Raw genomic sequence first — 12,286 nt, forward strand, 5'->3', positions numbered from 1 at the left:
CTCAGACCTTTAGCTGCTCACACGGAGAAGATGAAATATTTTATAATCATAAAATATAAAATCTTATAATCATATATAATATTTAATGATATTATATATGATATAATGAGTCAAACAAAATCTATGGAAAGTCAAAATTCTGAGAAAAAACTTAGATTTCTGCGCTGAGTTTAATATCAGAATTCTCAGTTTAGATTTAGATTATTTCTTTTGGTAAATTAACAACATTACAAACACAAAACAGAACAAAATATTATTTTGCAAGCCAATAATTTACCAAAAAATTATGCTTGCCTATCCTGTCAGTTTAAAGTTGTAATTCTGAGAAATAAAAGACAAAATTCTGAGTTTAAAATCAGAACTCTGAGAGAAAAAGTCAGAGATAAAACTCATCATTTTCATGGCTCTAATCCTCTTGTATGACTGAGTTGCTTCCCTGATGTTTGCTACCTGAGGGATCGTTTCATTTAGAGCAGCCCGCCTCCAGCATGGCAGAGCTCGTCTTGAGGTGAGTCTGGATGTGGCTGCCGGTGAGGCCTGACATTTCAGGCGGACATCAGTCACCTGCTGGCGGTAAAGCTCCCTTGGCGCTCCGCCTTTCACCGGAGCGCTGACAAAGCGCAGCGAGCGGAGGAAGCAGCAACAGCTGGTGGCCAGATATTACACTGATCCTTTCCAACCCCCAGAGGGAAGAGTCTGCTGCAGGGGGGAGGACCAGGATGCAGTGCGGCTGAAGGATGTGCTGAGTTCAGGGCAGGAGCAAACAGAAAATAAAATTTAAATGACAGATGCTGATCTCCTGCGCTTTGGAAGAAGTTCACTTTTATAGTAAATAACAAATGTTTCAGCGGCGGACACATAGAGGAACAGAAAGAGGATTTACTGACACCTGGTGGCCGATTTATCACACTACAACCTGGAAAATCATCCATTAAGCATCCAGCACAGTCATCCATCCATCCATCCATCCATCCATGGGGGGGCTGGTGTTGCCCTCTGATTAGGTCTCCAGTTTATCACAACATCTAAAAAACAAAATAAAATTTATTGGTTTCCCTTTATCTTTGAAACCATATTTAATTTCCAGTTGGATATTTTTTTTTTACAAGTAGAACGTAAAAATAAAATAGTTAACAAAAAACATCAACACCTCAATAACCTTTTCAGAAAACAGTTTCATATTTACTATTTCAGTGTGAAATTTTCCACCAGTTTCCAGAACTAAAACAGAAGAAAGTTCCTCTTCATGCTGAATTTACTCAGCTGTAAAATGTTTAAAGTCTTTCTTACATCTGAAACCTAATTCAGAATAACCAGGTCACATTTTATGATTAGGATCAATAACTATTGTTTTCACTCGCCTGCCTTCGCTCACATGAGAACTTGAGATGAGGGTTAGCATCATGAGTTCTAAACTTTTCAACCACAACTGTTTCACCGGTTTCCAAAAGGTGCAGGAACGCCTTCATGGGAATTATTGATCATCTGTGAGGTCAGATGTTGGATGAGAATACCTTTCTCACAGTCTATGTTGTAATTCAACCCAAAGGTGTTTTATTGGGTTAAGATAAGGACTCTGCATTTCTTCTACTCACTGGAGTGTTTAGTAAGGAGGAAACTTTAGGACTGCACTTTCAGAGCAGGTGCCATTCTGACGTTCGCTGAGCTCCAAACGTTCTTAGTTTGGGTTGGATTTTATACATGAAGTGACTGGAACACCTGAATTTAATGATTCGGATAAAAACTGAGAGCATTTACAGACAGCAGGGTTTTGTGTCTGCTTAAAGCACTTCAAGCAAATTATTTGACGTTATCTTTCTGCTGACCTCATCTTATCCTATTATGGCTAGGTTTGCCTTGCTAAGCAAGCAGGATTTGAATATTTACTGCAGTTTTATTTCACCTGATGTTATGATGCAGGAAGCAAACAGATATATTCTTCCTCCACCCTTCCTTTAACATAAAATGATGATTTCATTCAGGGTGTCCAAACTTACCAGATTCTATGTATAAAAGCAACAAACCATCATGCTGACAGTCAAACACGGTGGTGGCAGTATGATGGCTTAGCGGTGTTTTGTTTCATCAGGCGCTGGTCAACTTGTCAAATTGACAGAATCATAAATTTTGCTCTCCATCAGAAAATCTAATCTAAATCAATGATAGTATGTGTTAACTTTTCTGACTTCTTATAGAAGTTAGCTGTGCTACAGTGCTAGTGCTAGTTTGTGAATAAGATAACAATAAGCAGAAATTTAGATACTATTTTCTGTTTATTTTTGTCTTTTCCGGGTCACTATTACCGGTCTAGTTGGAGATTCTGTACATCTTGTAAACAAAGTTATTCATACTTAATGTTGACGTATTCTTGCTTTTCTAACTTCCATTTGCAGCTAGCTATGCTGTGTGGTGAAACTCTGCCTCCATAAAAAAAAACATTTGGCCCTTGCAGATTTCTTTAGTTTTTGCTATTTTGATACTGTTGATTGTTTCAGATCAGTTTCGCTTTGGTTCAAATTCAGTTGCCACACCCAGGCCAGATTATGGGTTCACCTATAGAAACAAATCACTAAAACAGAACCTATCTGACAGCATGAAGTAGGCTATATGAAATTAAAATCATTCCCTGATCTGAAGTAAGTTATGAACAGACAAAGTCATTGCTAACTATAGACATGGTACTTACTGTATCTGTAGGGGGTAAATCCTTTATCACACAGGGGTTGGTTTGGACCTTTTTCTCCTTTACTAGATTAAATTATTTGAGAACAGCTTTTTGTGTTTACTAAGGTTGTATTTTTCTTGGATTTAAAAGCATATTATTTTTTCTGTTTTTATTTGTAGATGTTTTGCATTTAGTTTTGTCCTCTGTGCTGCTAACAGGATGCGTCCCGGCCTGTAACGGTTAACTGTTGCAGTTACCAGCTAGCTAGAATAGCTACTACATCAACGAAAAGGACAAGTTACGATTTGATTTTTTTGCTCTTTTTACTTCAAAACAAATCAATTTTGTTGATTAAATATATTTATAGGGATATAATTAAGCCACCTACTATCTTTAGGAATGTTACAGCTACGCTAGCATTTTGTTAGCATGTTGGTAACGGTTTTTAACGGTGACCAGGAGAGGGAGCGCTAAACCCGTCGTCTCCAAAACTCTTCACTAACAAAAAATTAAAAGCTAAAATGTTAACTTCAACCATCCCATTACAGTTGGGTGGTTCATTTATTTAGTCACATTTTTTTTAAAATAAATTTGTTTAGGGAAGCTGTCTGACCAGCTCCTTGTCCAGCTCGATCTCCGGGTCTGGTGGTTCCACCACCTCCTTCTTCGGTTTAACGGCCGCGGACAGGTGCTCCTTCTGGATCCTCTGCTGCCTCTGTCTCCCCAGCAGCGCCATGACCTCCTTCCTCTGGTCGGCCATGGCCTGGTACCGCCGCCGCTCGTCCTCTCTCTGCCGTTCACTGCACACGGTGAGTGGGACCGGATTTGCAACATTGGAGGTTCCGCGGCGCCTCGGACGCGCCACCGGTAGCCGTTGGCGGATGTCTGCCGATGCTAACCGGGATTCCAGCGGCGGAAGAAGGGTCATGGATTTCCAGAGCTGCCGGGCGTGGGACCCATCCTCCGCGGAAGAGCCTTCAAATACCGTCAAAAGGTCGTCAGCTTGTCCCTCTTGCGCATTTTGTTGTGGCATTTTACTTCACCAAGTTTTATTTCCAAATCACGTCCAAAACTCCTCAGTTGTTTACATTAGTCACCATGGAAACGAGCCGTGACACGGGGAGAGTAGTGGTTGTCAAAATAAAAGTCGATGAAGAATAATACAGGAATTTTGATATGTTGTATGGAAGCCTATTAGGACCATCTGAAAAAAATAATCAAAGAAGTTTAAAATAATTAAACTTCAAAAATCCTCATAATTATGAGTTTGAAAGTCATATCACGTTAATATTCAGAATTATGATTTTGTATCAAAATATCTTGGTTTGTAAATTATAACTAAGGCTTTAAAATGTACAGTTTGGACAAGGATATTTATGACTTCCTGTCTACAAAGCCTATGAAGAATAGTGCAATAAATTTGATATGATTGAATCATTTGTATTAATATTACAAATATCTTTATGTTATTGTAGAAGATTAGGGACACTAAAATATTTACACAGTAAAAAATGCTGGGTTATTTTCATAACCCAACTTCTGGGTAAGAGATGCTGGGTCATATGTTGGGTTACTTTGACCCAATATTGGTTCAAAAGTAGTGACCCAGCGGTTGGGTTGACTTTTTTTTTTGTTTTAATGAACTCCACTTAACTGATTCTGTTAGGTTTCAGGTTCAGTTGACTCAACACTTTACCCAATTGGTTGGGTCAAATACAGTTTGACCCAACCAATTGGGTAAAAATCCATTGCCCTCTTCACAAACCTCCATTTTCAACTGGACTGTGACCTGATCAGACAACACTGGATTTCTCAATTCAAATAAAACATGGTAAGTTACAATATCATGGCATAATACTTTTAAAGTTTATAGGGTTATTGTATTCTTCATATACTACAGATTTTTTAAATTAAATTTATGTAACTTTAATTTAATTATTTGATTTAACCTATCATCTTCGTTGATAGGGTAATGTTTTTGAAATAATTCATTTAATTCAAAGATAATTTATCCAATTTGGTTTAAAAAAAAGGTGAGGGTGTGGAAGGGAGAGATGGCGCTTTGCCCCCCGCCCTGGTTTTCGCGGGCCTCGTTCACTAGCGCGCGCAAAGGGTGGTAGCTTAGCCAGAATGCTAATAACGGATCTATAGCGACAAGTAGGGACTGGAGGCTTTGCAGTAGCGGTGTCCGAAGCGATCAGTACAGGCTATACAGGTATTCATAGTAATATATCAGTAATATAACTGTTAAATGCCATTTTCATTAAGCCTTTTATTTCTTACTGAACACACTATGCTATGCTATTATACGGCTAACCTGGGTGAAACCGATTGAGGCAGTGGAGTAGAAAAAAAAAGTATGCACCAGCAATGGCAGAGGAGGGGAAGCTAAAGTTGGATAATATGCTTTCTGTCAAATAAAAGTAACTTTTACAGATTTCTAGTGAAGATTTAACTATGTAACAATAAAATATCTGCTCGATTTATTGAAATATCTCTTAATTTAAAAGTGCTCCGACATGTTTGGAGTCGTCCCCACCGGTGTTCTGTCAGATCAGCACACTCTGCGATGGCATATGCTTAACACAAACTGACGGCTATATGTATCTGTCATTACCATATGATTTTATGTAAGCAGCAACATCATCATGACGCAGAAATTAGATAATGCGCACGTATGTTATTCTGGCCATTATTAGCCACCAAGGTGGAATTAAAAACATACAGTTATTAGTGAAAACAGCTGGATTAACTTTTGGGTTTACACAGATCTGCTTCATGTTGTCAGGTATCAGGTTGCGCTGGTGAAAACAAGACTGAACAGTGTGATCTCTCCTGGTGTCCCAAAAAGTGATGTTTTACATTTGTTCAGGGTTATTAGCTGCTAAACATATAGTCAATGTCCTATTATTTTTTCTTATTTGCTGTGAAATATTTGGTGATTGTCCTAAATAAAATATTTTTGCACACATTGTACAGGTTATTTTCCACATAGGAAAAAAATGACTCAAATTGTATCACTTTTTTCCCTGAAAGATCTGAAAGATGGATGAGTTTGTAAAACAGAAGCTGACTGAATGGAAACTTTCTGACCTAATCCCTGCTTTTGAAGGTAGGTTAAGTATATACATGTGCGTGTGTGTGTGTGTGTGTACTTAAAAGCATGCATTGGCAGGAATTCTTTGGATTGAAAATATTAATATGTAATTTCTAATATATTTCAGCTGAAAACATTGATGAAGAAAGCTTCTTTCTTTTGGATGCTAACTGCCTGACATCCCTGATTCCTCACCTTGGTCCTCGTCTGAAATTTCAACGTCATTTTGCAAAATTTCTTGAGGTATGCTTTGAGTCATAGGACAAGACAAAATGGGATATGTGTGTTTTAAATGTGGGATGTCTTTAGGACATAACATAAGGAATTTTTTTTCTCACCTAAGAGTAATTCATAACACATATTCAACTTCAAGATATGTCCAGTGTGCTCAAAGTGAGCACACTGGACATCTAGCCCTAAAACAACTGAAGATGCTGATCCTACACCACATGCTGAATTAGAGAGTGGAGTTTCTTCTGTTGGAAGAGCAGCATTTGTAAGTTAAGCTGCACAATCAACCTTTCCTACATAACATATTGACATCCATTCTTACTAATTAAAATTAAAAATGACACATCTCATCTTTTCTTAAATTTCTAAGAATATTAAACTGCAGCTAAATAACAGCTATTTTATTTTTCACTATTTATCTGTAGAACATCCGTGAGATCCTCAGTGCCTCCCCTGAAGGTAGACCTGTGGTTATCAGTCTTGATGGAAATCAGCATATATCCATTTGTGAAAGACGGTGCATGGTCAGAACACTTGTGTCACACCTGATGGATCAATATGGAGAAAAGTGAGTATTTCTTGTAAAAACTGGATCAATTAGATTGTTTTTGTGACATTTTGCTCTTGGTGAGAACATTAACGGCATTGTGCAGTGCTCACCTAAGTAAAATTTCTCCAGTAAGAAGTCTTAAAGTATGTGTTGGGCTAATAAAAACTGGATTTTTTGGAAATTGTTTGTGTTTTAAGGTTTCTGCTCTATGTTTTCATCTTACAATAACTAATTAAAATAAAATATTTTACTTGCCTGTCTTACTGAGTGTAATTTTTTTTGTTTCCAGCCCATCTTCAGACACTAAAGCAATTCTGGCATCTTTGATTGTGGACCAGTTTCCATGTTTAAGAGACAGCCATGGCACAGGATATGTAAGTTTTCACACTTCAGAGAACTAGCACACAAGTACTTCAACAACTTGCACAATGGTTAGCATTAAATATCATTGTAACTATGGTGTTTGAGCTTTGAGTTGTAGGTTTAATAAAAAATTTGGACATTAAAACAGAAAGGCTAACATTTAACTTTTATATTTCTTTTGTTAAAAATGTTCAGGACGCCTGGTTTACCCGCGGAAGACAACACAGGCCAGCAACTGGCTTTCTGGAGGAGCGTCTCCGTAATGTAAGGAAAAGGCATCAACCAAGGAAGAAGATGCTTTCAGCCCCAGAAGCTCCACCAAAAAGATCAAGTTTGCCTGGTACTAGCACATAGACTTTTTCCAAGCCCTATTGTTTTGAGCAGCAATCTAAGCTCTTATTGCTGTGAATTACCTCACATTTTTTTTCTTTTAATTCCTGTAATATTTTTTTCCCCACAGAACCAACCATCAGTGCTGAGCGTGCCATCCAGATGACAGAATGGCTAAAAAATAACTTCTGGCCCGCAGACCAGGTTGTCCAATACATGCGGGAAACTGCAGTATATCGCGCAGGATGGATCCGCTCAAGTGGGACAATCCCAATGCAGCAGATTTTTCCAGAGTTCCCACGTTTGTTGGACACACCAGGGATGGTGAGGTTATACCTCATATTGAGATCAGTTAAATGTTAAACAATAAACTGCAATACCATGTGAAAATGTACAATTACAATCAAACTCAAAATGTCAAACTACCCAGAACATACATTTGTAGCACCCATGAAAGGTTGAATGTAATAGTTCATTTCACTTTTACATTTGATTTGTATTTTTGTCTTTTCTGATTGTTAGATTTTGCAGGACTTTGCCGTTTTATATCCACAGTCTTGTGGAAAACTGACAGAGAACTGGAACACCTTGTTCTCATCAAAGGTCATTCGCATGGGGAAGAAGGAGGAGAGCGGTCTTCTGCCTGAGATTGAGTTGCTTCCACAAGGTATTGAAGCTCAAAAGGAACATTTTCTGAACTAATTTATTTCTCCTGTGGCTCTTTTTTGATTGTGTAGCATTTTAATCTGAGTTTTTCTTTGACAGACAAACAAGGTGACGTGGCACTGCAGCTGCTGCCAAAACTCCTCCCTGCTGTTCCCTACAGAGTTGGGCGAAAGGTGGTCAGACCCAGCAACCTTGAAGTCCAGCAAGCCTTCATTGATGTCCAGCCAGTAAGTCTATCTTCATGTCAGAATGAGTTCTTTGCTGTTTAAATGTAGTTGAAACCAGAAGTTTAAAACAAATATGCTTTTTTTCCCTCACTGTTCTCTCTGTCATTAATCTGGAATTTACCAAGTCCTAATTGACGTGAAATAAGAATTTTAATGTCATATAACACGAGACAGCGTTGACCAAAAATATGTCTTTTTATATAGTATATGTAAACTTCAAACGCAAGGGTCTTTTGATAATGTATCAAACAAAAATCATATAAGAATTAGTCAAAAATTATTAGTGGAGAATGTTCCTCCTTACCTTTAAATGACTAATGGCTTCCTTTCTGCTTTTTCCACACACCAGATTGGGACAAATATGGTGGAATATCTTGGAAGTACAGCAACAGAGCATCCACGTGTTCTCATGCTTGGGGACAGGTATTGTTGTTCCCAAGCATTTGTCGTCATAAATGGAACTGCTTTGGAATATCCATCTCTTTTGGGGGCCATTGACGGCTGTTTCAAATCATTCTTCGTTTTTGATGTGAGTTATCCGAAGTCGTGTATCCAGATTTGGGATTTTCTCCAAACTGTGATATATGAAATCCCAGGAAACGAGCCACCCCCGATAAAATTAATGAGGGCACAGTTGGAGGCCATGGAAGAATAAATGCAATTCTTCAATAACCCTTAAATAAGTTTTAAATGTTCTGATTGAAAAACCTTCTTTGTTACTATGTTACTATTTTATTTTACATTTCCTTCAAACTGATGAAAATATTTTGTTGTGTACACCAATAAAGTAAAAAAGGGTGCAGATTTAATCAATTGTTTATATGTAACTTTTACATGTCTGTATTAAAAATTTTATGTATGTTGGAATGTATAACATTTGCAAATAAAAGTTATTTTGAGCTAATCTGAATGTTTTTAGTTAAATTTTTATAGTGAATTTTAAAGTAGAAAAGGAAAAAAAAAATTAAAAATAAAAATATGGTGGTAAAATGACCCTTTTAATGGGTAATAAATTTCAACCCAATATTGAGTCATTTTAACTTTGGGCAGTGGTCAATTTAACCCAAGCTTTAGGTTGCAGCTATGACCCAATGTGCTGGGTCAAACCCTCAACCCAACCCAGTTGAGTTAAAACAACCCAGCGTTGGGTCGGTCCATATATGACCCAGCGCTGGGTTACGTATTGGGTTATTTTCAACCCAGCAGTTTTTACTGTGTACTTTAATCTTAGAATTCAGTTTTTTGTTTCTCAGAATTCCAACTTTAATCTTGAAACTTTCATCAGTATAAAATTCACAATTATATATTTTTTAAAGTAAATTCTTAGCTTGTATCTTATAATTAAGAGTTGAAAGTTAAAATATGGATGGTAAGTTCCACATTTATCACTTTCTATCCTTAGGAAATTAGGTTGTGGTTGACAAAAATTTTAAAAATAAAAATTGCAGCAGCAGGAGTACTATCTTATAAAAACTATCGAAAACCACCTCACCTGTGAAACGAAATCCAAATAATTTCAACTTTAAACATCAGATTATCACCTTAGATTAGAGCCTTCATGTCAGATTACTTTGAAGCATCAGTAATAAAAATGTAAATGTTGTTCCAGAAGTTTCACCCTCTCCAGGTGAAACTTATTTCACCTGAACATCGATGCATCAGTCCAGTCTAGGGTTACAATTTGTGTTTTTCATTATAGTTTAGTTTTATTTCATTGTGACTTTTTGTTTGTGTAACTCAGTTAGTCTTAATTATTTTTTTAAGATGTTTGCTAGGTTTAGTTTTTTATTAGTTATAGTAGTAGTTTTATTTTTAATTTCTAGGTGCAGAATTCAAAACGGTCAAAGTGTTGTGATTATGTTTACATCGTGTGGGTGATGAAAACTCAACAGAAGATACAATTTTCCAAAAATGTGTTCAGTTATTGTTGAACAACCAACCGTCTTCTCCCAACGTTTCCTGTCACCGTTTTCCAGACCAGTGGAAGTGGATCACCTTAATTTGCAGACAGATGACGTAAACTGCTTGTGTGGAGAAAAAAGTCAATTTCACATCAATTTGAAAGGCTATAAAATGAATTCATAACAAAGAATATTATATCTATGATTTCATTATGTTTAAGCTAGCTTTATAAGCGCACAATATAGTCCAGTTAGTCCCAGTTTTTTATTTATTACCGTTTACGGTGACACTTTATATGACGGGTTGTCAGTAATACTTTTATAACAAATGTATGTCAAATCATGATTTCTTGGTTAATGTCAAGTTGTCATAACGAAGACATTTTGAATAATGTCAACTTTGTATTAATAGTGTCACGATTTACTGAAAGTCATAAATATTCATGAAGACTTACTCATGTTTATGACGGTGTCATGTCAGTCTTATTCACAACCCGTCAAATAAAGTGTTACCCAGTTTACTAAAATGTTCTCTGTCTTTGCTATTTTGTTAGTTTTAGTTAACAATAATTACCTGCCCTCTGTCAGTATTTGGTGCAGAAAGTGATATTCAGCATTTTAGAGAGAATTATGAAAGTTACAGAGGAAAAAAGAATCAGGACTGGAAGCTGTTTTACTCTCAGAAGTTTGGGAATAAAACTCTAAAAGTGTGATAAAAGTGTTTATTGGCGATAATTCACCGTTGGTCCAGAGTGAGGAGCAGGAAAAGCTGAATGTGGGCAGATAGAAGCAGATTTTGCTCGATGGCGATCCACCAGCTGTGGGAAGAAGGCGGTGGCGGCGCGCCGCTCCACCCAGGTGTCGCTGAGAGGAGGAGGAAGAGCAGCATCATCATCATCTGCATCACTTCTTTCACCTGACATGATCTTCTCATTTCCCTGGAGTTCAGGCAGCAGCATCCTGCACTGAGGACTGAAGCACAGAGCCGTAAGTAAAAACAGCATGAAGCTAACTCTCTGCTTCTATTCTGATTCACTTATTTCAATAGTAAAGTTATGATTGTGCAAGCCAAAGAAATGCAGTAAAGGCAGCGGAAAGTTTATCTTCTATTAGATTTTTTAAATTAGATTTTGTTTAAAATGAATAAAAAAGCAGTCAATTTTTCTTGGTTAGAGTCTTTATGGGAGATAAAATCCACATTAAAGACGCTGCATTTATTCTTGCTCGCTGTGCGGCTGCTGCCACACATGAGTACAACCTGACATGTCACCATTTTGGTGTAAACGCCAAGCTTGGCTGGACTCAGGAGCCGCTGCACCTTATAAGGTGAAATGCCAGATAAATTTCTTCTCTGCATCCCAGTTGGGGCTACTAGGCTACCAGTAGCAGCAGGTTAGCCAAACATGGGCATTCCAGCATGGCAGCTCTGCTGTTTGACTATCTGTGTGCTGCTTTTCATGTTTTATTACCTGCTGTTCAATGGGAGGTCAGAGAAGCACTGTGACCTGCAGCTCAGGATAAGTGAGTAAGTAGCTCAATGCAAAGCCGGGGAAAAGTTCCCAGGTTGTTATCAGCAGCAGCAATAAGTGGGGCAGTTCGCTGAAACCAGGTGGATCTGTTGGCGTGCAGCAGGTTGGAGTCAGAAATGATGAGCTGATGTTTTATTTAAGAGTTTTTCTGTGTTTAATCAGGTTTTATAAAACCCTGTAGTTACAAGAAAAGCTTCAGAACTTTTGATGTTTGCATCTTATTTTTATAAAATGTTTGTATCCCTACATGAAAAATATCTAACTTCCTGTTTGAATTACTTAATTTGAGTTTTTGGTGTCACTTTGATAACTTTTCTGTTATTTTCTTTGTTAAGCACTGGGCCTGTCGCAATAAGTCAATTAATCGCATGATAAATTAAAGTGAGCTCAATAGTTTAAATTTCCATGATTTATTGTTTTTATATTTCTACCAAAAACTGGATGATAAAAGTCTCCAGTCTGCTTGTTTTTGAAGGACAGTTTTGTTTACAGAGACTTTATAATTCATTTTATTTGTTGTTTCTGTTGTTTTGTTTTTTATTTTGGATATTTAAAATGTCGTCCAGTTTCAGTGTTGAATGTTTATTAGAATTTTAAGTTTATTGATCTTTGAGAAACAGTTCCTGCATTATTATGCCATTACCATTATATTATGTGGAAATTGTCTCAAAACAACAATATTATTGTTTATCGCAATAAAGTCTGTTATCGTGACTGGCCTATAAAG

The 12,286-nt window shown here is 37.1% G+C and overlaps 1 protein-coding gene and 2 long non-coding RNA genes across 4 annotated transcripts; 2 read left to right on the forward strand and 1 right to left on the reverse strand.

The window, feature by feature from the left end:
* Positions 1–986: 986 nt before the first annotated feature.
* c16h11orf88 (chromosome 16 C11orf88 homolog) lies at positions 987–3,775 on the reverse strand. 2 transcript variants are annotated; one of them, XM_023349486.1, is made up of 2 exons: positions 3,279–3,775; positions 987–1,025 (listed from the first exon to the last, which is right to left on the reverse strand). In XM_023349486.1, the coding sequence occupies exons 1-2, from the start codon at positions 3,696–3,698 to the stop codon at positions 1,017–1,019; spliced, it is 429 nt and encodes a 142-aa protein (XP_023205254.1). In that variant the 5' UTR covers positions 3,699–3,775; the 3' UTR covers positions 987–1,016. The 2 variants fall into 2 exon arrangements, with proteins under 2 accessions (XP_023205254.1, XP_005803249.1); XM_005803192.2 differs by lacking the exon at positions 987–1,025 and having other exon boundaries at positions 3,195–3,775.
* Positions 3,776–4,287: 512 nt separating this feature from the next.
* On the forward strand, positions 4,288–6,861 carry LOC111611607. The gene is made up of 5 exons (XR_002754113.1): positions 4,288–4,496; positions 5,702–5,777; positions 5,890–6,005; positions 6,419–6,561; positions 6,833–6,861. It is a non-coding gene; the product is annotated as an uncharacterized LOC111611607 (long non-coding RNA).
* Positions 6,862–6,869: 8 nt separating this feature from the next.
* Positions 6,870–7,512, forward strand: LOC111611608. Its single transcript, XR_002754114.1, has 3 exons — positions 6,870–6,917; positions 7,102–7,246; positions 7,367–7,512. It is a non-coding gene; the product is annotated as an uncharacterized LOC111611608 (long non-coding RNA).
* The last annotated feature ends 4,774 nt before the right edge of the window (positions 7,513–12,286 follow it).

Source organism: Xiphophorus maculatus, chromosome 16, assembly GCF_002775205.1.
Source record: "Xiphophorus maculatus strain JP 163 A chromosome 16, X_maculatus-5.0-male, whole genome shotgun sequence".
Lineage (NCBI taxonomy): Eukaryota > Metazoa > Chordata > Actinopteri > Cyprinodontiformes > Poeciliidae > Xiphophorus > Xiphophorus maculatus.